This window comes from Megascapheus bottae, chromosome 16, assembly GCF_031878675.1.
Source record: "Megascapheus bottae isolate mThoBot1 chromosome 16, mThoBot2.hap1, whole genome shotgun sequence".
Classification (NCBI taxonomy): Eukaryota; Metazoa; Chordata; class Mammalia; order Rodentia; family Geomyidae; genus Megascapheus; species Megascapheus bottae.
In genome coordinates, this window is record NC_143524.1 from 2,016,176 (window position 1) to 2,042,078 (window position 25,903).

At 54.8% G+C, this 25,903-nt stretch overlaps 2 protein-coding genes and 1 long non-coding RNA gene across 3 annotated transcripts in view; all 3 read right to left on the reverse strand.

Annotated features, from left to right (window-relative positions):
* Positions 1-310: 310 nt before the first annotated feature.
* LOC150052239 (uncharacterized) lies at positions 311-1,596 on the reverse strand. The gene is made up of 2 exons (XR_016538111.1): positions 1,558-1,596; positions 311-540 (listed from the first exon to the last, which is right to left on the reverse strand). It is a non-coding gene; the product is annotated as an uncharacterized LOC150052239 (long non-coding RNA).
* Positions 1,597-4,902: 3,306 nt separating this feature from the next.
* On the reverse strand, positions 4,903-10,922 carry LOC150052240 (uncharacterized). Its single transcript, XM_090348623.1, has 6 exons — positions 10,713-10,922; positions 8,733-8,847; positions 8,129-8,257; positions 7,605-7,716; positions 5,670-5,743; positions 4,903-5,117 (listed from the first exon to the last, which is right to left on the reverse strand). The coding sequence occupies exons 1-6, from the start codon at positions 10,806-10,808 to the stop codon at positions 4,903-4,905; spliced, it is 741 nt and encodes a 246-aa protein (XP_090204749.1). The 5' UTR covers positions 10,809-10,922.
* A 1,644-nt stretch (positions 10,923-12,566) lies between these two features.
* The window catches only part of Osbpl5 (oxysterol binding protein like 5), a 43,607-nt gene continuing 30,270 nt past the window's right edge, over positions 12,567-25,903 (reverse strand). The window contains exons 10-22 of the mRNA XM_090347173.1: positions 24,211-24,395; positions 23,816-23,897; positions 23,323-23,421; positions 22,896-22,992; positions 21,924-22,022; positions 17,344-17,441; positions 16,991-17,080; positions 16,760-16,896; positions 16,199-16,384; positions 15,852-15,978; positions 15,102-15,234; positions 14,494-14,596; positions 12,567-13,657 (exon numbers count right to left, since the gene is read on the reverse strand). Of these exons, the coding sequence (XP_090203299.1) occupies positions 13,519-13,657; positions 14,494-14,596; positions 15,102-15,234; positions 15,852-15,978; positions 16,199-16,384; positions 16,760-16,896; positions 16,991-17,080; positions 17,344-17,441; positions 21,924-22,022; positions 22,896-22,992; positions 23,323-23,421; positions 23,816-23,897; positions 24,211-24,395 (1,575 nt within the window). The 3' untranslated portion in view covers positions 12,567-13,518. The remainder of the gene's footprint in view (positions 13,658-14,493; positions 14,597-15,101; positions 15,235-15,851; positions 15,979-16,198; positions 16,385-16,759; positions 16,897-16,990; positions 17,081-17,343; positions 17,442-21,923; positions 22,023-22,895; positions 22,993-23,322; positions 23,422-23,815; positions 23,898-24,210; positions 24,396-25,903) is intronic.

Below are 25,903 nucleotides of genomic sequence, written 5' to 3' on the forward strand. Positions count from 1 at the left end.
CTGCTTTTGTGCTTCCCCTTTGAATGGGCCCTGTTGTCTGCTTTCCTGTGACTCTCCCCAGCGAATTCGAATTTCAACCTGTCATGGTGGAGTCTGGAGGAGCGGCGTGGAGCCTCACCGGGCCCCATGGTGGTAACTGAAGTAATTCATTATTTAAGAAATCATATCCACTACATGAGCACCTCTTCATTCATTGCCCCAGAATCTGTTGGTCAGAACTGGTACCACCTCCACCCACCAGAACAACCATGAGGCCAGGTCAGTCACCAGGACTCCTAACACACACACACACAAGCCCTTTTTCCATCGGTGGAGTTTTCTTCAGTGTTTATTTCTCAAGTGACAGCTGTAGAAAGTTGACTCAGATGCTGGCTGAGCAAAGTGGACTTGGATTCTCTTCTTTTGTCCCTAGTTCAGATGGCTTTTCTCAGTCCATGCTGGAATGGAGCTGTGCATCCTCCAACCTTAGCCTCGCAAATGCTGCGACTGCAGGCATGCGTGATGAGCACTGGCTTGGGTTTTGACTTTTGACATCCTCACCTGTGAGACAGGAAAAAAAAATGGCTGGGGCTGGGAGTGTGGCCTAGTGGTAGAGTGCTTGCCTAGCATTCACAAAGACCCGGGTTCGATTCCTCGATACCACACATACAGAAAAAGCTGGAAGTGGTGCGGTGGCTCAAGTGGCAGAGTTCTAGCCTTGAGAAAAGCTCAAGGATAGTGCTCAGGCCCTGAATTCGAGCCGCGGGACTGATAAAACAAACGGACAAATGAAAAAGAAACTGTGTGTTTATAGCCTTCATTGCTGTCAACCCAGCCACAGGAGCAGTGACTGACCACAGACAGTAGAGCCAGGCTCACAAAGCAGCAAGTGCCTGGTTTTGGAAACCCTGGTAGTGGCGGGTGAGGAGGGCAGAAAATGAGAGCAACAGCTTCGCTGTCTCTACAGGGAGACTGCGGGACACTGAGACCAAAAGCATCTTCTCCAAGGCTCAAGATCAGAAAGGGAAATTTTAAAAATACACGTTTCAAAGAAAGGAACTAAAACCACACTTCAAGGACCGCCTGCTGTCCACGCAGGGGTCTGCAGCAGAGAACTGAGATGGGCGTTTAGAAAATGTCTCAGTGAGATGCTCGCTCCGACCTCCTCCAGGCATGTGGTGATGGGGGGGCGGGGATTGGAAAGGAAGGAAGGAAGCACACGTGTTCTAGGACTCGGATCAAGGGGATGCATGAGGCCCTGAGTTCAAACTCTATGACTGGCACACAGAAAAGTGCCCAGCATCCTCACAAGTAGTACAGAAACCAAAGCAGTTCCAGAAAAACCTTTCCTGTGTGCGTAAGTGCACACACACCAGTCCCGGGGCTTGAATGCAGGGTCTAGGCTGTCCTTGGGCTTTTTCAGCTTGAGGCTAGCGCTCTACCACTTGGGTCACAGCTCCATTTTTTGGTGGTTAATTGGAGATGAGAGTCTCTTGCACTTTCCTGCCCAGGCTGGTTTTGAACCACAATCCTCACATGAGTAACTGGGATCACAGATATGAGCCAGGGCTGGCCTACCTCCTTCGGCTCAGAAGACAGGAACAGCTAAAATAACTGGGAGTCGCAGACAGAGGGAGCAGCAGCCACCATCGGTTCCTAGTATCTAAAAGTAGAAGACAAACAACAGAAAAATGTTCTGAGATGCTTAGGACTGAACACTTCCTGCATTCTCTTTTTGGTCAGTCATAGGACTTGAACTCGAAGCCTGGGCACTGTGCTTGAGTTTGTTTCACTCAAGGCTAGTGCTCTACCACTTTGAGCCCCAGTTCCACTTCTGGTTTTCTGGTAATTTATTAGAGATAAGGTCAGGGAGGGGCTGGGAGTTTGGCCTAGTGGTAGAGTGCTTGCCTAGCATGCACGAAGACCCGGGTTCGATTCCTTGGTACCACATACATAGAAAAAAAAGCTGGAAGTGGTGCTGAGGCTCAAGTGGTAGAGCTCTAGCCTTGAAAAAGCCCAAGGACAGTGCTCAGGCCCTGAGCTCAAGCCCAGGACTGGCAAGAAAAAAAACAAAAACAAAAAAACAAAGAGTTTCATGGACTTTCCTGTGAACTGTGATCTTCAGAGCTCAGTCCCGGCCTAGCTAGGATTACAGGTGTGAGGCACAGGTACCCACCACAGGAATGACTACATCTCCAGATGACTCATCATCATAGACAAACCCATAATCCACACTCTAGTAGATCTTGGCTCACCTATTCTAACCATTTCCAGGCCCTCTCTGCCTTCTATCCAAAGTGCCAACAGGTTTCATTGTTCTATTTTTTTTTTTTTTTGCCAGTCCTGGGCTTGAGCTCAGGGCCTGAGCACTGTCCTTGGACTTTCTCCAGGCTAGAGCTCTACCACTTGAGCCTCAGCACCACTTCTGGCTTTTTTCTATGTATGTGGTACCGAGGAATCGAACCCGGGTCTTCATGCATGCTAGGCAAGCACTTTAACCACTAGGCCACACTCCCGGCCTCATTGTTCTATTTTAATAATTGCAATGAATCCATTTCTATAGCGCGTGTCTTCCATCAGTCCCTGTGCTTGAGCTCAGGCCTGGACGTTGTCCCTGAGGTTTTTCACTCAAAGCTAATGCTCTACCACTTGAGCCACAGCGCCACTTCCTGTTTTCTGGTGCTTAATCGGTGATAAGAATCTCATGGACTTTCGTGCTCAGGCTGGCTTTGAAATGTGATCCTCAGATCTCAGCCTCCTGAGTAGCTAGGATTACAGGCGTGAGCCACCAGCACTTAGCCTTCACCAAGATTCTTTAAACTGCTTTCATATATACTTGGAATGATTAAAAAATTATTCACCTTGGGGCCGGGAATGTGGCCTAACGGTAGAGAGCTTGTCTGGCATTCACAAAGCCCTGGGTTCGATTCCTTGGTACCACATACACAGAAAAAGTCCTAAGTGGTGCTGTGGCTCAAGTGGTGGAGCTCTAGCTGCCGGGAACCAAATAGCTGTTAACTGTAAAACTTTAATTAAAAATACTATTGGGGCCGGGAGTTTGGCCTAGTGGTAGAGTGCTTGCCTAGCATGCACAAAGACCCAGGTTCGATTCCTTGGTACCACATACATAGAAAAAAGCTGGAAGTGGTGCTGAGGCTCAAGTGGTAGAGTTCTAGCCTTGAGAAAATCCAAGGACAGTGCTCAGGCCCTGAGCTCAAGCCCAGGACTGGCCAAAAAACAAAAGAAAATACTATCTGTTGTCTGTTCTACCCCTCCCACGATGGCCCAACCGCAATATCTTGTCTGGCAGAAAGAACTTGACTAATATCCTGTTTTGGCAGAGCAGCCTGACCCTCCCTGATATCCCAGACCTGACTCAAGCACTAGGCAACTCACTTGCGTTAACTGCCCTCTCGCTAAAGCATATATAAGCAGCTGTGTAAAAATAAAGTTTGGGACCTTGATCAGAATACTGTCTTGGTCTCCCTCCTTGTGTCTGGTTTGTCTCTCATTCAGGTCTGCTCCTCCTCGAGCTCTAGTTGACTATCCTGCAGGCCGGGGCACTAGCTTTGAGAAAGCCCAAGGGCAGTGCCCAGGCCTTAGACAGGCAAAAAAATTATTCATCTTGTAAGTTTCTTCCCCCTCTCTCTTTCAAGGCTACCCCTGGGCCTGAGCATTGTCCCTGAGCTCTTCAGCTCAAGGCTGCCACCCTACCCTTGGCCCAAGCCCTGCTTCCCATTTTCTAGAGGTTAATTGGAGATAAGAGCCCCAATACCTTTTGTGCTAGGGCTGGCTCTGAACCTTGATCCTCAGATCTCAGCTCCTAAGTAGCTAGGATTACAGGCGTGAACCACTGTGCCAGGCTTCTCACAAACTTTTCCGTCTGGGCTGAATTCAAACTGTAATCCCCAGATCCCAGCCTTCTGAGTAGCTAGGGTTTTAGGTGCGAGCTACCAGCCACAGGATCCATTTAGCAAACTTTGCTTCCATACTCTGAGCATCTTAAGTCTTAGAAAAAAATCTTGCATGTGCCTATCAGCTCTTGGGGGTTTCCTACATTGTCCTGTAGTAGATTTATGGTTTTAGGTCTTACTTTGAGCACCTTGGTCCAGCTGGGAATTGGTTTTTGCACATAGGTGAGAGCTGTAAGTCCAGCTTCTATCTCTTGCAGGAGGATGCTGGGTTTTCCTGAGGATTGAAGCTGGCCCATGTAGGAAAGAGATTCTTCTAATTCTCTTTTCTTTTTTTCTTTCTTTCTTTCCTTCCTTCCTTCCTTCTTTCTTTTTTTTTGTCAGCCCTGGGGCTTGAACTCAGGGCCTGGGCACTGTCCTTGGGCTTTCTTTTTTTTTTTTTTTTTTTTTGCCAGTCCTGGGCTTGAGCTCAGGGCCTGAGCACTGTCCTTGGGCTTTCTCAAGGCTAGAGCTGTACGACTTGAGCCTCAGCACCACTTCCGGCTTTTTTCTATGTATGTGGTATTGAGGAATCGAACCCGGGTCTTTGTGCATGCTAGGCAAGCACTTTAACCACTAGGCCAAACTCCTGGCCCTCCTTGGGCTTTCTTAAGGCCAGCACTCTACCACTTGAGCCACACCTCTTCTGGCCTTTTCTATTTATGTGGTATTGAGGAATTGAACCCAGGGCTTCATGCATACTAAGTAAGCACTCTACCACTAGGCTACATTCTTGAACCCCAGGAAAGAGATTGTTATTTTCAACTAACCACTAAAAAGCTGGATGTGGCGCTGTGGCTCAAGTGGTAAAACACCAGTTTTGAACAAACAAGTCAAAGGACAGGGCCCAGGCACTTAGTTCAAGCCCCAGAACTTGCACAACAAACACATGTGGACTGCAGGGCCGGACCTGGCTCGGCTGTGCTCCCAGCCTTTCCTCCCTTTGCCAGGTCTCAGTGCTCAATCCCTGAGCTCACGGCAATTTCTGGGGATGCTTCCATGCCTGAAGACTAACACGGTCTCTGCTCACAGTCTCTACCCGATGGCCAGCTGCCACCACCCAGGCTCGAATCTCAGCCAGACCCTCAGGCCTCCAGTTGCCATCTGGCCCTTTTACAACCTTCCTGGTACCAACTCCGGGTGCTCTGCTCACTGCAGCTCCACTGCTCATTTCTGCACACCCCACTCCTGCAGCCACACTGCACAGCCGCCCCTGCACATGGACACAGCCTTTAGAATTGTTCTTAGCATGATTCCTCATTGCCCAATTAGAATTTAGTTAACCACAAAGAGGAAACCATAAGACAAGCTTTGCCATGACAAGCACGTCCCAGACCTTCTCCACGTGGGTGGATCTGAGTTACACAGAACCAGCATTATCTGCAGTTCCTCAGCTTTCCCTCGAGGGCAGGCTGGTCCTCAGTCCCCCAAGGTTTCCCCTAGAGCCACTTGCACCTTTCCAGCTCTACAGAACCATTTGTGTGACTCCCACTGCTGTACTAGAAGAGCTTCCATGCCTGTAATTTTAACTAATCCGGAGGCTGAGATCTGAGGATCATGGTTTCAGGCCAGCCCAGACAGACAAATCTGTGAAACTCATTTCTCTCCAATGAACCATTAAAAATCCCAAAGTGGCAGAGCACCAGCCTTGAGCAAAAGAAGCTAAGAGATAGCTTAAGGCTGTGAGTTCAAACTCCAGCACTGGTGTAAACACAAGAACAGAATAAAATCTTCTCTTACTTGGAGCAGCAGCACTGCACACTGTGTCAGCTGTGGCACTGCACTCCTGCAGAACATAGCTCCCTGGGGGACACCTGGAGAGAGAGACACATGTCACCTGCAGGCTGGCACCGGCACCCCCTACAGAGCGCGTGAGGGCTAGATGCACACCATGCAGGCTGCCTGGGAACTGGAAAAGGGCCTGGACACATGTCTTGCGATTCTCAGGGTGAAGGAACAGGACATTGTCCTTGTAGCTGAGGTTCAAGGACTGCAGGCTCCTCCTTTATTCCTGTGTGGTGCACACTTGTATATTTTTGTCACTCTCAAAGAACAGTGGGGCCTGGCATAAGAGTCACAATAGCATGTGCTGGTCCCTTCCCGGGGCTCATATCTGTAATCCCAGCTACTTGGGAGACTGAGATCAGAGGCTTGTGGCTCAAAGGTGGCATTGGGAAAGGTGGATGTCCCTATGTAGAAGACTAAAATTGGATCCCAGTCTGTCACCTTGCATGAATACCAACTCAAAATGGGTCAAAGATCTCAACTCAGGGAGTGGGAAACAGCAGAATTACTTGGTATAGCAGGAAATTCTGAGTCCCAGGGGCTCAGTCAACACCCTGGAAAGAGGCTGGACAGATGGATTACATTGAAAATTAAGAATGTGCATGAAAATATATACACAGGGTTCTATGCACACAAACCAGTTGTCCAACGGTTTATCTCCTCTGAACAACGGCTTAACATAAGGAGTAAGAGGAGGTAGAAACATGTTAAGAGGGGATGAGGACAGGGGCACACAAGAAGGGGAGGAAGGGGGAGCAGATGCTGTCATGATAGCCAATGTACTTTAGGTCAATGTTGAACTACGTGGTTTGAGGGCGGGGGATGAGGGAGGGGGATGGAAGGTGTCAATGTTCAAAAGACCTTGCACTCATAACCTGACTTACGAAATTGTAATCATTTTGTACAAGGTCTTCATAAAATAAAATGTAAGGGAGAAGTGGCACTGTTGCTCCAGTGGCAGAGCCCCTCGACGCCCTGAGAACTGGCCTCAGAACTGGCACAAAACCACATCAAGCTTCTGCAGGAAAGGGTGGTGGAGTGCTTAGCAGCCGAGGACGGGAGGGGTCAGCGCCCTTGCTCTCTGTTACCGTGAGCATCCCTCTTGCCCCGCAGGGGAGGAGCCAGCGGATCCTCAGGTACCACAGGGCAGAAAGCCCTGGAGTCGCCCCTGGCCCAAACAAACCCAGTCTCTGCTGGCTGTCTCTCTCTGCCTTCCTCAATGAATCCAGCCCACGAGCAACAGGGCAGGTGTGTCCTCGGTGCCCACGCTGGGCAGTGGGTCCTTGGCCCCAGCTGCAGAGGCCCTCCTTCCTAGACTCCGGAAGAAGGTATCCCACAAATGGTCAGCTGGTCTTTGTGCCACAACTGGGAAGCCTCCAGGGACTGGAGGAGCCATCGTGTCCCAGCCTGTGCCCTGCACACAGCTGGGCAGTGAAGGGGAGCTTAGTGCAAAGGCTTTTTTCCCTCCAGGTCATGTTTAAAGCGGTGCGTGCATCCTTTCCTTGTGACTAACACATGTCAGGAAGAAAGGAAAAACAACACAAGCAAAGGTGATGAGCAGGAACACGGACTGGGCAGAGTCCCGGCCCAACAGCTGGTGGGTGGAGCGTGAATAGTGATTTGAGGATGGAGAGGGCCACAGAGGCTTGGGAAAACTGCAGCTTTTCTTCAGGAAAGGAAGGCCCCAGGCATGGGTGAGGAGGAAGTGGCTCATCAGGGGCAGGTGGAGGCGGGGGATCTGTGGCGGGAATACAAACGGGATGAGTTGGCAGCCAGCCATCACTCTGGTGGCAGCGGGGGCAACCCGCTGTGACTCATCTGCCCAGCCGCAAACGTGGCTACCTGTCTAGCACACCTCCCCCACCAGCCCTCCCTCCTCTAGTCACCTACTTGGTGCACAGAGTGCACGTTTCGTAGGACTCCAGTTGCTGGTAGAAATGGCCTCTCCGGCACCGGCATAGGCGGTCCTGGGTTGATGAGCACTCTGCCACCACTTCCTGGCCTGTGGCCGAAGAAGGGCAGGGTCACTTCAAGGTGAGGCACTGTTCTCAAATGGGCATTGTCCCCTGGATGGACTGACAAGCCAAGCTCAGCGGGGGCCAGGGCTTCCCCAGGGAGCAGGAACCCATGCTGCTATAAGGGCCTTTCACGCATGCTCCCTGGCTGTGGCTCACAATTGCACACAGCCTGTACCATAAACCTCAGTTGCCCTGAGACCCAGCCACGGGACTCCTTATCTAGAGGTGCCCACCCCACATCACACCCAGCTTGCACAATCCTAATGCTGGGTGGAGACTTTCACAGATAGGCATGGAACCCCCATAGCTTGCTAGATGGGCTCAATGCTGAAGCCTTCTGTGGACGTTCCTGACTCTCCTCTGACGGGTTTTGGAGTCCCACAGGAGCAAACTCACGCTCACGGCAGGTGGAACAGGGCTGACAAGCAGGCAGGCCATTGGCCCATGCAGTGAAGGTGCCCGGCTCACACTTCACACAGGATCCCCGGGTGTGGGGGCTCACGCAGGCCTGGCTGACATATTCACCTGTGGGAAGATGACGAGGGTCAGAGGTCAGATGCTCCAGGCTATGCTGAGGCTGGGTCTGTGCTGTCCATCAGGCCCCCGAGCCCTCTAGTGAGTCAATCAATAGAAAGGCTTCTATTTCTGTGGGGGGGGGTGGTGGTGGCAATGTCCTTGAGCTTTTGTGCCCAAGGCTTGCATTCCACCACTTGAGTCACAGCTCCACTTGCAGCTTCTTGGTGATTCATTGGAGGTGACAGTCTCACAGACTTTCCTCCTCAGACCTCAGTTTTCTGAGAAAGCAGGATTACAGGTGTGAGCCACCAATGCCTGGCAAAGGGCATGTCCTCCTTTTCAGGCTGTGTATACAGACCGGAGACCCTCCTGGGGCACAAAAAGCAAGACACAGCTGCAAAGCCCCTGCGTCTACATCTTCCTCAACCAGCGTAGCCTATCATGCTTGAAAGGCCATAAAAACCCATGCCATGACGTCACTCACCTGCAGGACAGAGCTGGCAGCACTGGCCATCAGACCAGTACTCCCCAGAGCGGCAGGGCTGGGCTCTATCAAGCTGTCCATGCTGTGGTGAAGGCAGTTTGGCCATGGTGGTGACCTCGGGGGTAGAGAGACAAGAAATGTCTTTTTTTTTTTTTTTTTGCCAGTCCTGGGCTTGAGCTCAGGGCCTGAGCACTGTCCTTGGACTTTCTCAAGGCTGGAGCTCTACCACTTGAGCCTCAGCACCACTTCCGGCTTTCTTCTATGTATATAATGCTGAGGAATCGAACCTGGGTCTTTGTGCGTGCTAGGCAAGCACTCTACCACTAGGCCAAACTCCTGTCCCCCACTTCCCATTTTTCTAGTGGTTAACTGGAGATAAGAGTCTCATGTTCATTAATGCCCGGGCTGTCTTTGAACCATGCCACAATCCTCAGCTCTCAGCCTCCTGATAGCTAGGATTACAGGTGTGAGCCGGCTCAAACTCACAGCTTGAACTATGTGTCAGTGATTGCATACAGAGATTCTATTCTTCAACACTTGTGAAACTTGACATTTGAAATATGATGTAAAAATCACTATTAATAAAATCTTTTAATTAAAAAAACTGAGTGTGTGTGTATCTGTGTGTGTCTGTGTGTGTGTGCGCATGTATGTGTGAGTGTCTGTGAGTGTGTCTGTGTATGTGTCTGTGAGTGTGTGTGTCTGTGAGTGTGTGTGTCTGTGTGTCTGTGAGTGTGCGTGTGAGTCTGTGTGTCTGTGAGTATGTCTGTGAGTATGTCTGAGTATATGAGTGTGTGTGTCTGTGTGTGTCTGCGTGTGTATGTGTGTATGTGTGTGTCTGTGTGCGTGTGTCTGTGTATGTCTGTGTGCATGTGTGTGTCTGTGAGTGTGTCTGTGAGTATGTGTGTGTCTGTATGTGTCTGTGAGTGTGTGTGTCTGTGAGTATGTCTATGAGTGTGTGTATGTGTGTGTCTGAGTGTGCGTGTGTGTGAATGTGTGTGTGTGTGAATGTGTGAATGTGTGTGTGTGTCTGTGTGTGTGTGTGTCCTGGGGCTTGAGCTTTGGGGCTGGGCACTGTTCCCGCGCTTTTTGACGACTCTCCACTTGTGCCACCCCTGCACGTCTGGTTTTCCGGGTAACTAACTGGAGAAAACAGTCTTCAGATGGAGAAGCCCAGATCTCAGCTTTCCCGGTAAGGACGACGACGACGGGCGCCCCCGCCCCCCTCCCCGCCTGGACCCTGGACTGCGGGCCCGGACGCGGACCCTGCTTTTCTTTTGCCCACGTCTGGCTTTGTGTGGCTTCGGGTCCGAGCCCCAGACCCCGGCCTCCCAGGTAGCTGGGCAGACGGTGGGGCCAGCGCCCGGGTCGCCCGGGCGCCTGGCTGGGGGCGCCTCCTCCCCGCGGCCCCGGCCCCATCCCGGGGTGGGGCGCACGCCTCCTCCCCGAGGCCCCGGCCCCATCCCGGGTGGGGCGCACGCCTCCTCCCCGCGGCCCCGGCCCCATCCCGGGTGGGGCGCACGCCTCCTCCCCGCGGCCCCGGCCCCATCCCGGGGTAGGGCGCACGCCTCCTCCCCGCGGTCCCGGCCCCATCCCGGGTGGAGCGCACGCCTCCTCCTCGCGGCCCCGGCCCCATCCCGGGGTAGGGCGCACGCCGCCTCCCCGCGGCCCCGGCCCCATCCCGGGTGGGGCGCACGCCGCCTCCCCGCGGCCCCGGCCCCATCCCGGGTGGGGCGCACGCCGCCTCCCCGCGGCCCCGGCCCCATCCCGGGGTAGGGCGCACGCCGCCTCCCCGCGGCCCCGGGCGGGCCGCTCCCAGCAGAGCCCGGGCAGGTGCGCGCGGACGCCGGCGTCCCGGCCGGCTCCGGTGGTTCGGCCGCCTGAGCGGTGGCGCCCGCTCGGTGGGATCCTTCCGTCCCTGACTCCCGCCCGCAGCCCTGAGCCCGGTCCCGAGCCCCGCCGCCGTGAGGGTCCACTGACCTGGAGCAGGAGCAGGAGCAGGAGCAGGGGCAGGAGCAGGGGCAGGCGCGGGAGCGGGAGCAGCCGGCGCGGGGCGCGCGCGCAGCCCGGGGCCATGCTTTCTCGGGCGCCCACGCCTCGAGGCCCCCGGGTCCCCCGGCGTGGCCGGCCCTCCGCCCGAGCGGGGACCCTCGCCGCCTCCCGGCAGGCCCGAGGCTTCCGGCACCGTCCGTGTCAAGTGGAAGCGTAGAGCCCGGCGCGCCCTGGGGGGGAGGGCGCAGTGAAGGAGGGCGGGGCGGCCGCCGGGCGCCGCTCCACCACCGCGGGGGAGACCGAGGCAGGGCCCCCCACGGCAGGACAGCCCCTTCTTCTGGAGGGTGTCCCCCGCGCCAGCCTCCCTGGCACGGGACGTGGGTTAGTTACGGGTGGGATTGCACACGCGCCTAACATACACGCGCGTTTTTCACTCTTTTGGGGTGTTGGTCCTGGGACTTGAACCCAGGGCCTGGGTGCTGAGCCCGTTTGCTCAAGGCTAGTGCTCTATCCTGTGAGCCACAGACCCACTTCTGGTTTTCAGGTGGTTAATTGGAGATAAGAGTGTAGGGATGAAAAATAATCACCCCCCCAGACTCAAAATGATTCCCCTTCCAGTAGGTGGAATAGAAAAACTCAGCTTGACTCCTAGATAGGAGTTTCAAACCCTGGGGATACATAAACAGGAAAGAACAGTTAATAAGTCACCTTATTTGAAAGGAACTTCTGGACCATGATTACACAGTTGTGATTTTCACTACTGTAGAATGCTCCACCCCTCCCCCCGCAACTTGCCTAGCAACTGCTTGTGATTTTTTCCCCCCAGTCTGAGCACTGTTCTTGGACTTTCTCAAGGCTAGAGCTCTACCACTTGAGCCTCAGCACCACTTCCAGCTTTTTTCTATGTATGTGGTACTGAGGAATCGAACCCGGGTCTTCATGCATGCAAGGCAAGCATTCTACCTCTAGGCCAAACTCCCGGCTATGATTTTTTGCCTTTAAATAGACTGTGTAAAACCTGACTATCAGCTCCTCCCAGCCTCGCTGCCGATTGCCTGCGGAAAAGTCCCCTGCCTGGCTTGTATCCCCCAATAAACCCTTGCTGTTGCATTTTGGACTCTTCGATCTCAGTGGTTTTCTTTGGGGGACCCCTCCTCTGGGCACAACAGTCTTATGGGCTAGCCGAGGCTGGCTTTGCACCATGACCACCCAACCTCACCTCTTACGTAGCCAGGATTACGTGTGAGCCAACAGTGCTGTGTATGTGTGTTTTGAGATAGGGTCCTGAGACATCACCAGTCCCCTGTGATGCTTCCTGGACTCAAGCAATCCTCTTGCCCTGGCCTGACTGCTTAATTTTGTCTTTAAAACCTGAGGTAAGGGTGTGGATGTAATAGAATGTCAGAGTGCTTGCCTAGTACATACGAGGTCTTGGGTTTGATCTCTATCCTGGGGATTGAACTCAGGTCTCAGGCACTGTTCCTGAGCTCCTTTTATTCATGACCAGTGCTTTACTACTTGAGCCACAGCTCTACTTCCATTCTGTTGTTGTTTAATGGAGAGAAATAATCTCACAGACTTTCTTCTCCCGACTTGTTTTGAACTGTGACCCTTAATTCTCACCCAGATGTCACAAAACAGTGAAAGAGGATGGAAGGGAGGACTACACTAAGATCAGCAGAGGCGCTTCTGAGTTAGCCCCTACAAGGTCAGCCATCCGCCCTGACCCCTGTGAACTCTGCACTCTTGGTCCAGACAGTCCCAAGCAGGCTAACCACTCTCCTACGAAACCCCACAAAGAGAACAGGCAACACGGGCTTCCATACGAAACCCCACAAAGAGAACAGGCAACACGGGCTTCCATTTATTCAAGGCAAGGAGTCTAGACGTGTTCCCAACAGGGGATGCGGACACAAGAACAGGATAAAAATGTGGAAAACAGAAGGATCAGCGATGGCTGGGATGGCACCCACAGATTAGTTTAAGGCTCCAGATGTGAATCCGGGTAGATGTTGACACACACCGCTCACACTCACACACACACTGCTCACACACTCACACACACACACACACACACAGTGCCACTGACAGATGCCAGGTGCTGACCACTGCAGGCAGCGGGCTCTACTATTGCAGTTATATGTATAAAAAAGTCCAGAGAACAGGAAGACAATGTGGCAGGCTTCAGCGCCCTGTCCTCCGGGACTCCATGCCCCACTTCCTGTTACTAGGGTACAACTCAGGTGCCACTGAGCTCCTCTGTGGCTGGCCTAGGGATGGTCTGGTACCTACCTGTCTCTGCCCACCCAGAGAGCACAGTGCTTGTCCTCCCTGTGGCAGCGCTCCAGGCTGCACAGGGCCCCATGGCCTTGGCAACACCAGCTGGGTGTCCGGGGCAAGGAGCCCTGGGCGGCTTCTGGCTCTTCACTTCCACACGCTTCTGGACCCCTCCTCACTCAATGCCACTGTGATGTGGCCATGCAAAGCCTGGAGAGGTCCCTCTGTCCCCCAAATCCATCAGTGCCACGTAGCAAGGGTGGGTATGATGAGCAGGGACATGGTGCAGGGCAGAAGCTGAATTTGGCTTTAGCATTAAGGCCAGCGCTGGGCCTGTGGGAGAGGCCAGTGCCACCGCCCCCAGTCTCATGGCAGACTGGGGTTGCGGAGCCCCAGCGGCCCCAGGCCCTGCCTGCTGTCCTCCTGCATGGGGTCCACGTTCTGCAGGCCTGGCAAAAGTGCTGGGTGCCTGGAGGCAGATCTGCAGATGATCCCCGTCTCCAGTCTCAAAGAGCTCTTAGTCAAGGATGTAGTTCATGAAGAGCTGGCAGGACAGGAAGACGCAGAGCAGAAACCAGGAGCGGGGGCTGCGCAAGAGGCTCGGTGCTGGCGTTTGTCTGGTGTGAGCCACGCAGCTCAGTATGGCTGAGAGATGCCTATAATGAATGACAGGGGTGGGAGCTGCATCCTCTTGCAAACCACATATGAAAGCCTGGCCCCAGAACCCTGACTGTGCTTTGCTGGTGCTGGTGAATGAGGGAGAATTAAACTAAAGTGAGGCCACTAGGAGCCCCGTCTCACAGATTGGGGTCTTTATAAAAAGAGATAACACGGTTGCTCAGAGCAAAGCCAGGTGCCAGATGATAGGCGTTACTCAGCTCTACTCAGGAGGCTGAGATTGGAGGATTGTGGTTCAAGGCCAGCTCAGGCAGAAAAGTTCCTGAGACGCTTAGCTCCAATTAACCACCCAGAATGCCGGAAGTGGAGCTACAGCTTAAATGGTAGAGCACAAAAGCTCAGGGACAGGGCTCGGGCTGAGTTCTGGCTCAAGCCCCAGGACTGGCTGTCCCTGTCCCTGTGATGCCAAGGAGAAGAGCCTCCACAGACGCAAGGTCTGTGACAGCTCCATTTTAGGCTTTGGCCTCCAGGACAGAAGAGTCTGAGTGTGTCTGCTGATGCAGCCCTGGTGTGGGGGACATCTTCCATGGCCCCGGCTCTGACGTGGCTGTGTGACTCTGCCTCAGTCTAGCTGCTCTCTGGGTCCTTCCCGACCATCTCAGCTTCTCTCTTGGGGCCCCTGCCTTACGCACACTGGGGCTGTCCTCAGTCCCCACCCAGCGCCTCCTGTAGGTTCCTTGAATCTCAGGCTCAGGCTGTTCGGCCAACTCCTGTGTGGTAGCCTGTCCCGGTGTAGCTCCTACAAGGAGACGGTCGCCCTGCCCCCAGCCTCCTTCCTGCCCCTGGTAACCAGGGCAGCCAGCAGCCTGGCTACCTGTGCAGCTCCTGCTGGGTCTCCTGGAGGGACAGCATGGCCTCCTGCAGTGCCCACAGTCGCTGCGCCTCCTTCCTGCACCCAGGGCATGGGCTCTCACTGCCTGGAGACAGGGAGAAGCCAGGGTCAGCTGGGAGGGCAGGGCCTATGCAGACCTTGCCCCATTGCTTGCGACAGGTGTGGAGCCAGCCCCAGGCAGTGGGAGGCAGGGAGAGGCGTGGAGGGAAGCTCGGGGAGGAAGTTCCGACCCAGAGGCCCTCTTACAAGCCCTGGGAGGCCACAGAGGCAGACCACACTGGGGACACCGGCCACCCCGCCACAGAAAAGGCCCAGAGGCTCACTAGGGCCTGGCTTGCTTCTCATGGTCTCCACAGGCCAGGGAGGGCATCACCCCTGACCCCTCTCCTCCTCCTCCTGCCCCAGCTACACCCTCACAGCCCTCCTCACGACAGGGGAGAGCCTCTGGGAGTCTGCAGGGCTGTGACGCTGCCCCAGAAAGGCCCTCTGCATGCCCTTGCTATCCTAGACCAGAGGGCCCGGTAGTGGGAGCTGGCACTCCCCTCCTACCCTCCAAGATGCGCACTGGGCCTGGCCCCAGGGTGGCTCACCAGGACCAAAGTCCCCATCCTCATCTGACAGCTCAGGGCAGGATTCCGGCGTGGAGCCACTGCTCTCAGTGCCCTGGCTGTGGCCAGATGGCTGGTCGCTTGCCTTGCGGATTCTCCGGTCTGGGCAGGGCCTCTGTGGAGAGACACCACCCTGCATCCAGCACCCCTCTCTCTACCCAGCACCCCCCTCCACCCAGCATCCCTTCTCTCCACCGTATCTCGGGGACATGGCACCTCCATGCCAGGTTGCACCAGAGGTGGAGGAGGAGTCTAGTGGCTCTGGGGTTAGCCAGGGCTGGCGCAAATCTCCACTCTGGCATGCACTACAACATTGTCTCTCTGGGCCTCAGTTTCCCGTTGGTGACTCTCTGCAGGGTGCGAGGGCCAGCCATTGCTGCATGTGTGGGGCACCTCCAGAGCAGAGCGTGTGGTGGACACATCCCCGGAGCCACGCCCTGAGCCTTCCCTGTTTCCTTGGAGCCTCCCTGCTTCCCTCCAGCTGCCCTGGCCTCCAAACGTGTGGCTCTTGCCACTAGGGCAGGGGCTTGAGCTGCCCTGAGCCTGTTCCCCCACCTGCACAATGGGACAGTGTGGCAGAGGGTGGCTTGGAGGGGGCAACTGTGCCTGAGAGCCAGTGAACGCCGCGCATGGAGGGGAGGTGCCAGAGCAGAGCATCCCTCGGGCCCAGGCAGCGCCCACGGTGGGGTGGGGAAGGGAGGCGCTAAGCTGAGGACGGGATTGGGTGCTGACCTCATGCCCAGGTCCAGGCCTTCCCAGGAAGGTGGCCTGGCCAGCCATGGTCTCCTGTCGCTGGGTGTATAGGACTCCATCTTTCTCAAGCTGCACGATGTCCTTTAGGGGGTCCCAAGGGTTGTGGCTGGAGGGTCCGGAGGTGTCTATCAGGAGAGGCAGTGGCCCCAGGGGGCCTCGCTGCTCTGGCCCAGGCCTCAGTCTCCCATGGTGTCCCAGGGGTGGTCACCATTCAGAGAACTTCAGGGAGGGCTTCTGAGGTCCCTGTGTGACCCTCCCTCCCCCGCCCGCCCAGGGCCTGGCTGGAGGAGAGCCTGGAGGCCACCTGCCAGATCCTGCCTGCTCACTTCTCGTAGCGGTAGTGCCATTCCTGGGTGAGAGGGTCCAGGCGGAAGAGCTGTGGTGTCCAGGGTGCGAGGCTCTGCTGGCGTTCGCGGGAGCGCTGCCGCTGTGCCTCTTCCAGGGCCGACTTCTCCTGCGTGGCCTTGTGCTGGTCACCTTCCCGGATGGCCTTGGTGACGTGCTGCCAGAGCCTGGGGACCGGGGCTGGGCATGAGCGGGGGGCCTGGGCGGCCCCACCCCCAAGGCGGCCTGCAGTCTGGAACTCATAGCGTCCCGCTGGAAGGGGTCTCGGCACCTGCTCCATGACTGCCTCCCGTGATGGGGTGCGGGCTGCTCGCAGGACCCTGGGTCTGTGGGGTACTCTCTTCCCTAATAAGGGGCTGCTCTCCTGTGCTAAGTGCCTGCCTCTGAGTGTGAGGAGTCCCTGTGGCGCTGTGGTCGCCCTCAGCAGTGTGGCCCCCTCCCCCCCCCCCCCCGGGCCCCTCCCCAGGCTCACTGCGCGGCCACCCTGCCACTGGTCCTGACTGGCCGTGATGGGCAGGGCCTGGGCGAGGGGAAGGCCTCACCTCTCAGACTCCATCTCGCTCTGCTCTGCAAACAGCACCGTGTGCCGCTTCAGCCTCTGCCCTCGGACCTCCTCGCTCGGACTCCAGAAAAGCTCACTGCTCCCACCAGCTTCTTCCTTGATAAACACATCTCTGTCCTGCCCCAGATGGCCAGGTGGGGTCAGAGCTGCTGGCCTGGGCGGAGGCTGCCCTGGGGACCGGCAGGGCTGGACCCGATGAGCGCGTCCTTACCCAGTGTCCAGTGAGCCTCGCCAGGACCTCCTCTCCAGACGTTACCTTCCCTGAGACCTGGTTGACGCTGGCACTGCCTCCGAAGAAAGGCTGCAGGGCAGACCCGGCATGCACGTGACCACTGAGACAGCAGGGAGGAGGAAGCCCTATCCAGAGACCCATCCTCGAGACGCAGATGGGTCACTGTCACCAGCACAGCTGGAGTGAAGCTGCCCTCACCCCAGTGCTCAGGGCTCAGGGTGGCAGTCTGCAGGCAGCCCTCGCCCTCTCTGGGTCCATGGGGCTGCAGAGTGCTGCAACGTCTCCAGGGCATGGAGGACCCCAAGGCCTGCCCGCCACAGCTATGCTCCCACCTTGAGCTTGAACTCCAGCTCAGCTTGGAGGTTGTTCTTCTTACAGGCAATGGTCACTTTTCCCCCCAGCTCCAGAGACATGGTTCCATACAGGATCCCTGAAAAGCACTGGGGTCAGGGGTGAGGCCAGGCCGTGCTGAGCCAGAGGCATGCAACAGAGCCCAGGGGGGAGGGGCACTTCCAGGGACAGAGCTGCCATGGGGCCCAGTGGGGGGGGGGCCTGTTGCAGAGTGACATCCCTGGGAAGGGGCCCTGGGCCTCTCGGCAGTCTTTTCTCAGAGCCAGGAGCCGCCCACAGCCCTCACTGGGCTACATCCTCCAGGAAGCTCAGGCCACGCTCCCTGAGACATTCATGGCACTGTCACTGGGCAGCACGACTCCATGCTAATGCTGGCCCCTCAGGCACTCTGCCCCACTGAGTCCCAGGATGACACCCAGCACAGGAGACGCATCTTTCTCTCAATCAATGAGTCTTCCCATTCTGGCCCTATGGAAAAAGTAAGTACACACACCCGGCTCGGCCCGGCCCGCAGCCCCTGTGGGACACAGCGAGGCCGCCAGCTTCAGGAACACAGTTAACCGGCAAGTGGATGGATAGTGCACCTCCAGCTGCCACTAACACAGTGGAAAAGCCAAGCCCCAACAGCCGATGGAGAGAAAATCGTAAATACCACAGCAGAAAGGAATGACATGGAGACTACAAAAAACTATACAAAGAATAAAAGCTGTATCTAAAAAAAATAAGATGGATAAAACTCCTGCTAATTTAACCATAAAGAAAGGAAGAGACTAAAATGAATGACAGTAGAGATGAAAAATGAATATTACGATGAATACAAAAGAAATGCAAAGGTTCACGAGGAAACACTTCAAAAACCACACTCAAAAAACTGGAAAATGCAGAAGTGGATATATTCATGTGCTTGGCCCATCAATGCTGAGAGACAGATAAGCCACACACAACAGAGCTTAAGAAGCACTGCCACTGAGTAGAACAAAGACTTCCAACAAAGAAAAGCCAGCCGAATTCTGCCAGGCCTTTCAGAAGAACAAACACTAATGCTCCTCTGACTGTTCCTGTGACACAGAAAGGGAAGGAGCGCTATCATTCACACTCACTCTGGGACGCCAGTGTTATTACACTCATCCCCAAACTGCTCAAAAACTCAAGAAGAGAACTGTGAACTAATCTCAGTGATGAACATGCATGCAGAAATTCTCCATAAAAATTCTCCCAAGCCAGGTGCTAGTGGCTCACGCCTGTAATCCTAGCTACTCAGGAGGCTGACATCTGAGGATCAAAGTTCAAAGCCAGCCCAGGCAGCAAAGTCCTTATCTCCAGTTAAACAATGGAAAACTGGAAGTGGTGCTGTGGTACAAAGTGGTAAAGCCCTAGATGAGAGCAAAAAAGCTCAGAAACAGCACCCAGGCCCTAAGTTCAAGCCCCATGACCACCACCAACAAAAAACTCTTCCAAACTGAATCCAACAATTCAAGACCCATTGAAATCCCAATTTCATTCTTCCCAGAAATAAAAATCGATCCAAAATCTCATGTGGAAGCATAAGACTATAAACAGCAAAACTATGTAGAGTAAAAAGAACAATGCTGAAGGTTGTCTTGATATCAGAACTCAAAGTATATTACAGAGCCGAAATAATCGTGGCATTGGCACACGAGCAGAGATGAAGACCAATGGAACAGACTAGAAGATCTGGGTATAAAATCACACAGCTGCGGCCATTTAACCCAAGATTAAAACCATCTCCATTTATGAAGATGCAACAAAGAAGATTATCTGCCTACTAGAGACTCAAACCACTCCCATCTGTTCCAAATCCACTCCAGTTAGATCAAAGAAGTCAGCTCTGGCCAGGCATGGGGGGGGGGAGGTCATGCGTGTAACCATAGCTACTCAGGAGGCTGAGATCTGAAGATGGCGACTCAAAGCCAGGCCAAGCAGGAAAGTTCGTTACAGTGTTATCTCCAATAAACTACTCAGAAAAAGCCAGAAGTGGCTCAAATGGTAAGAGCACTGAGGGAAAGAACCTCAGGGACAGTGCTCCGAGTTCAAGTGCCACAACAGGCACATGCACATGCACGTGCACACAGAATCCAAAACGTCAAATCTACTACTAGGGAAACGGTAGTAGATACAGGTACAGAGAATTGTTTTCTGGATTGGATTCTTATTACCCAGAAAATAAAAACAAGAATGGACAAATAGAATATCAAGGTAAAAAATTTCTGAAGCCGGGTACAGTGGCTCACGCCTGTAATCTAAGTAGTCGGGAGGCTGAGATCTGAGGATCGTAGTTCAAAGCACTGAAAATCCGTGAGACTCTTACCTTCAATTAATCACCAGAAAACTGGAAGTGGCGCTGTGGCTCAAAGGGTAGAGTGCTAGCCTTAAGCTGAAGAGCTCAGGGAACATGCCCAGGCTCAGAGTTCCAAGTTTCATGACTGACCCCGCCCACCCCCCCCCCAAAAAAAAAAAGTTTCTGAAAAGCTGGGCACTGGTAGCTCATGCTTGTAATACTAACTACTCAGGAGGCTGAGATCTGAGGATCGTGGTTCAAAGCCAGCCTGGGCACCAAAGTCCATGAGACTCTTATCTCCAATTAATAACCAGAAAACCGAAAGTGGCTCACGTGAGATAGAGAGATAGTCTGGAGCTGAAGAGCTCAGGAAGTGCCCAGTCCCAGATTCAAGTCCCATGACTGACAAAAAAAAAGTTTCTGAAAAGAAAAAAAAACAGAACAAAATAAAAACAACAAAAAACAAAACAAATCCAACCCAATTATCGAAGCCAGGAGACAACCCACACAATGGGAAGAGACATCCTCACTGGCTATGCAGCAAATTAACTAAAAAACATCAAAAGAACAGTCATTCATAATAAACAGGCAAGTGAGGGGAAACACACTGTTCTCAGAAGCAGAGATACAAATGGCTGATACATGAAGAGCTGCTCAACCTCCTCAAGTAAAAGGACTGCGAACCAAAACCACACTGAATTCCACCTCACCCCAGGTCCAGTGGCAGCCATGAAGAGAACCACAGCCCGTGCCTGTGAGGATATGGGGAAGGAATCTCCCCCTTACACTGGTGTAAACTTCACGACAAGAGTCTCACAGACAGGATAACCTGGGCAGGGCTCCAGGAAACCACACACACTGACTAAAGGCACTCTTAGGACATAACTCCTCTCAACATCTAAAATACTATGTATCAAAACGAATCCCAGGAAATGGAAACAGTCAGGAAAACAAACTGCAACTTGTGGGCAGGGACAGTGCGGGAAACTGGGGAATGCAGAGGAAGCGGTGACACCATCCAAAAGGCATCTCACTCATTACCTGACTTATTAAATGGTCACCCACTATGCCTTAATAACTATGAAATTATATTTCTAAAAATCAAAGGAAATCATTATTCTTTAAAAAAAAAGTCTCCATTAGAAAGATACCCTGGATAAAGCAGTGAGAGCACAGAGCACAGAAGACACAGAGCTCTGCGGAGGGTCTACTGAGGCAGCGGGGCCAGTGACAGGGCCGCAGACTCACCACCCACCTCCCAGAAGCCACACGTGCAAAGGGGCCGCGGGGCTGAGCTCCCACCACCCAGGAACACACAGGCGATATTCTCAAAAGGAAGAAAGACAACACCAAGCTGATAAGCCAAGCTGAGATATGAGCTTTGTTTGCACCACTCCTGGGGCTTGAACAATCTACGCTCTTGTACTCGAGGATAGCACTCTACCACTTGAGCCACAACTCCACTTCTGGCTTTCGGTGATTGGAGGTAAGAGTTTCACTTCCGGACTGGGAATGTAGCCTCGTGGTAGAGTGAGGGCTTGCCTAGCTTGCATAAAGCCCTGGGTTCTATTCCTCAATAACACATACACAGCACCGTGGCTTAAGTGGTTGAGTGCTAGCTTGAGCAGAAGCAGCTCAGGGATAGTGCCAGGCCCTGAGTTCAAGCCCTATGACTGGCCCAAAAACCCCAGTTTCACTTACTTTCCTGGCTAGGCTGACTCTAGCCTAGGATTAGAGGCGTGAGTCACTGACACCTAACGCTGTGTGTGTACCTTTACCGGAGCTTGAACTCAGGGCCTGGATGCTGTCCCTTAAGTTTTTCACTCAAGGTTGGCACTCTAGCCCTCAAGCCACAGCTCCATTCTGACCTTTGCTGGTTAACTGGATATTAGAGTCTTACAGATTTTCCTGTCTGGGTTAGCCTCTAACTACAATCTTCAGATCTCAGTCGCCTTAGTAGCTAGGCTTATAGAGGTAAGCAACTAGCACCCAGCAAAATATGGGCATTTTTTTTTTCCAGTCCTGGGGACTGAACTCAGGGCCTGAGCAGTTCTTGGGCTTTCCTCAAGGTTAGTGCTCTACCACTTGAGCCACAGCACTAGTTCCGGCTTTTCTGTATATGTGGTACCGAGGAATCGAACCCGGGTCTTCATGCATGCTAGGCAAGCATTCTACCACTAGGCCAAACTCCCGCCCCCATGAGCGTCGTTAAACAAATGAGTACCAAAGTATCTGCCATGGTCGCCCCAGCGCCACTCTCACCTCTGCAGTGGGCGTAGGGCATGGTGAGGGTGTACGCCTCCTCGCGCTGCAGGAGTGTGAGCGTGGCCTTACCGTCCAAGAGAGCTGACAGCGAGTTCCCTGCAAAGGCGGGGTGAGAGGACGGGCACTGGTGAGTGCAGACAGCCCCTGGCACACCCATCCTGAAGCCAGAGTTCCCTGGGGAGCCTGGGGGAGTCGCCTAGCCTCTGAGTCTCACAGTCCACAAAAGCCCTGTCCAGTGCGCACCCAGCATCTGTCCTCTGAAGGGACAACCTGCCACAGGATAATGGCGTAGTTAACTTACTAAAATCAGGGGCCATAAATGGAGGTGGTGGGCGCTCTGGAACTCATCTGAGCCCTGATGGAGTGTGTGTGCATGTGTGCATATGCACGTGTGTGAACTCAGGGCCCTCAGCTTTTTCGCTCAAGGTTGGCACTCTACTACTTGAGCTGCATCTCCACTTCTAGCCTTTCGGCTATTAATTGGAGATAAGAATTCTCATGGAGGTTCCTGTCTAGGCTGGCTTTGGTTGTCAGATCTCCGCCTCCTGGAGTAAGCAGGATTAGACATGTGCTTCTGGCACAGGTAATCTCCCGATTTATCTGCTTGGATGTTTACATGCATGTGGGCTTGCAGCGCTGGGGACAGGAGTCTGGCCACTGTCAGGACAGCACTTCACCTCTGAGCTCCAGCCCAGGCCCCATCTAAACCAAGGCCAGTGGCTGGTGGCTGTGACCCGCACAGCTTGGCTCTGGATGGCATCCTTCCAGGGGCCTCCCCGCTTTCTCCTCCTGGGTTCTCTGCAGCCCGGAGCAGAGGCTGATAAGATCTGGGTGCAGGATCTGAGAGCTTTCACTCCCCACGCTCCCCCACATGTTACAGCCACCACTCAGGTCCTGGGGCCTGGGCCTGCCTCTGGAGCCTGACCTCCTCTTGCTTCCCTGAGCCCAGGAAGCAGGGGTGGGGCTCACCGTAGAACCTGGACTTGGCCGTGATGCTGCCGCTGACGCAGAACCCATCCTTCCGGTTGCTGACATGGAAGGCGGACACAGGCGGGTGGTGGGATACCTGGGGGTGCAGGCAACTCAGGAGAGGGCTCCAGGAGAGCAGGAACATGCCTTCCATCCCCACCCACCCCACCTCACCCCGGGGACAGGTGGGGAGGGGCTTCTAGGGCATGGCAGGGAAATGGCCTGGGAGCAGACTTGAATCCCATGCACCTGAGAGGGTCCCCGTCAGATGACACTCTGGGCTTGCAAGGCCGGCAGTGTGTGGAAGTGGCTATGCCAGAGCCCATGGTAGGCTGTCCTCGGGGTCAGCCCGGCCCCCCGTGGCCAGGTGGCCCGTGAAGGCTGGGGTGGGAAAGATGGCCTGGGCCCTGCGGGGCGGGTGTCTTGCCTGTTCCGCTATGTAGAAGGTGTGGCTGTTGGTCTCTGGGTGGTGCCAGCAGCAGCGGAAGGTCTCCCCCAGGATGGGGTTGTAGGGCTTCTTGATCCCCTGCCGGGAAGCACAGAGGTAGTAAAGAGCCAGGTCAGGCCGGGCCTGTGGAAGGGCACCGGCTCCTCAGGAGGGGCCTGGTCTCCTGCCAGTGTCCAGCAACAGCCCCACAGCTGCCCTGGCTGAGACCCTGAGCCCTCACGAGCGCCCCCGGCGGTGCCCTTTCCTGCTTGTGTCAGCCCACGGTCGCTCTCTTGGGAGGGGGACTTGGGTCCTCTGGGGACCAGGGATCACCTGGGCATTCGTGGGGTCTTCCAGGGGAGGACCCCGGCCACAGTGAGGAGGCCAGGACCTCTCAGGGGTCTCTGTATGGGTGACCTGGGGACCAGGGCTGCGTGGGGAGGGGGACCTGGGGATCGGGCTGGCTCCTGCCACCCTTCCCTGCTGGGCTTACCTTGGGCTTCTTGTAGAAGCCCGACAGGTACCATCTCAGCACGAGCTTCATGCGGCGGTAGGGGTCGTCCTCCACGGCTGCCCTGCAACAGGGTGGGGGCGCTGGCTCCGAGCTGGGGGTCCCTTCCTTACTACCTGACCTCCACCTCCTCCACCCACCTTGATGGGGCTCATCTGGAGCCCCTGGCGCCCCCATCCTGCAGGAAGGCCTGAAGCAGGGGCATTCTCCATCCCCTTGGCTGGAAGGGGGTCTGACCGACGGGAAGGGGGCTCTCTACTTAGCCCAAATGCAGCAGGGCTCCCAGGACTGCCCTGTCTCCGGGAAGCATCCGACATGCGCCTGCCTGCCCCACTTCCTGCGTGCGCGCCCCCTCCTGGCCGGGCGCCCGCTGGCACCTGGAGAGCAGGTCGGCGTGGTAGTAGTAGTCCGAGAGCTTGCTGAGGAAGGAGCGCGGCTCCAGCACGAACGTGGGCAGCACCACGCGGGACAGGTCCATGCCGGGCCGCAGCTGGCGCAGCAGCACCCACATCAGGTTCTTGTTCTCCTCGGACACCGTCTCCACCTGGGACGCCTCTCCTAGCTGCACCAGAGGGGCCCCGTCAGGCCCGGGCAGCAGAGCAGGGTAGCCCTGCTGCTGCCTGGAGTTGCTGGAGGGTGGGGATGGGGCGCAGGTGTCCCCAGGAGGACGAGATGCAGGAGGTGGGGGTGGCACCACCTGCCCCCTTCTGTGTGGACCCCTTAAGCAGCTCTGCAGCCTCCAGGGCCTGGCTTGGCTGTGACTGGCCCTCACTCTTTCTGACGCGTCACCCCTGCTGACGTGATGCCACTGGCCCCGTGCAGGCCTGCTCATGCCCTCCTCGGTCCCCTTCAGCAGACCAACATGGGCCCTCCCCCAGAGTCCATGTGGGCCTGGCTGGATCCAGCCGGTGGGACCTGTCTGTCCACTTTCAGTGCCAGCCTCAAGCCTGGAGTAGGTGGGCTTTTGGACTGTGAATCTTCCACATGTGAGTGGGTGAGTCTGGTGCTCAGAGCTTGCTGCTCCATTAAAAACCAAGGAAACAACAAATAAACAAACAAAAAAAAATACACAATTGGGCCGGGAGTTTGGCCTAGTGGTTAAAGTGCTTGCCTAGCATGCACGAAGACCTGGGTTCGATTCCTCGGTACCACATACATAGAGAAAAGCCGGAAGTGGTGCTGAGGCTCAGGTGGGAGAGCTCTAGCCTTGAGAAAGTCCAAGGACAGTGCTCAGGCCCTGAGCTCAAGCCCAGGACTGGAAAAAAAAAAAAAAAGAAACACAATTATTGCCAGGCGCCACTGGCTCATGACTACAATCCTGGCTACTTGGGAGGCTGGGGTCTGAGCATAAAGGTTCAAAGCCAGCCTGGGCAGGAAAGTCCATGAGACTTATCTCTAATTAACTAGCAAAAAGCCAGAATTGGAGCTGTGGCTCAAGTGGTTGAGTGCCATTCTTGAGCAACAATGGTAGGCAAAAGTTCAGAGCCCTGGATTGAGAATGTGGCTTAGTAGTAGACGGCTTTCCTAGCATCCATGAAGCCCTGGGTTCCATTCCTTAGTCCCACATAAACAGAAAGAGCCAGAAGTGGCACTGGGGCTCAAGTGGTAGACTGCTGGCTTTGAGCAAAAGCAGGTCAGGGACAGTGCCCAGGCCATGAATTCAAGCTCTAGGACTGGCAAAAAAAAAAAAAAAAAAAGTTCAAAATCCGAAGTTCAAGCCTCAATACTGCCACAGGTTGAAAGTATTATAGTTGTTCTGTCTCTGGTGTGGTGTGCATGCCTGTGACCCCCGCTACCCAGCAGGTAGAAGTAGGAGGATCACTGTAGGAAGCAGGCCTTAGCAGAAGCTAGAGATCCTACCTAAAATAGATAGATGAGTGAAAGCAAAGGGAGGCAGGCATGGCTCAAGGGGCAAAGCAACTGCCTCGGAGGCTCAAGTCCTGAGTCCAGTCCTCAGCACTACCCAAAACATCCTTCATTGAGGACAGTTGCCTTCCCCTCCAGAACCTGGTGTGAGTAAAGCCAGGAGACTCCCACCAGTGTACGGTGGACACTGTCCTCACCCCCCGA

What these genes read in the sequence shown, in the direction of transcription:
- LOC150052240 (XM_090348623.1), bottom strand. Translation starts at nt 10,808, where the DNA reads ATGGCCCCGGGCTGCGCGCGCGCCCCGCGCCGGCTGCTCCCGCTCCCG. An exon ending in TGCTCCTGCTCCTGCTCCAG is followed by an intron (nt 8,848 to 10,712) that starts GTCAGTGGACCC and finishes TCTACCCCCGAG; the next exon opens with GTCACCACCATGGCCAAACT. An exon ending in CTGTTCCACCTGCCGTGAGC is followed by an intron (nt 7,717 to 8,128) that starts GTGAGTTTGCTC and finishes CTTCGGCCACAG; the next exon opens with GCCAGGAAGTGGTGGCAGAG.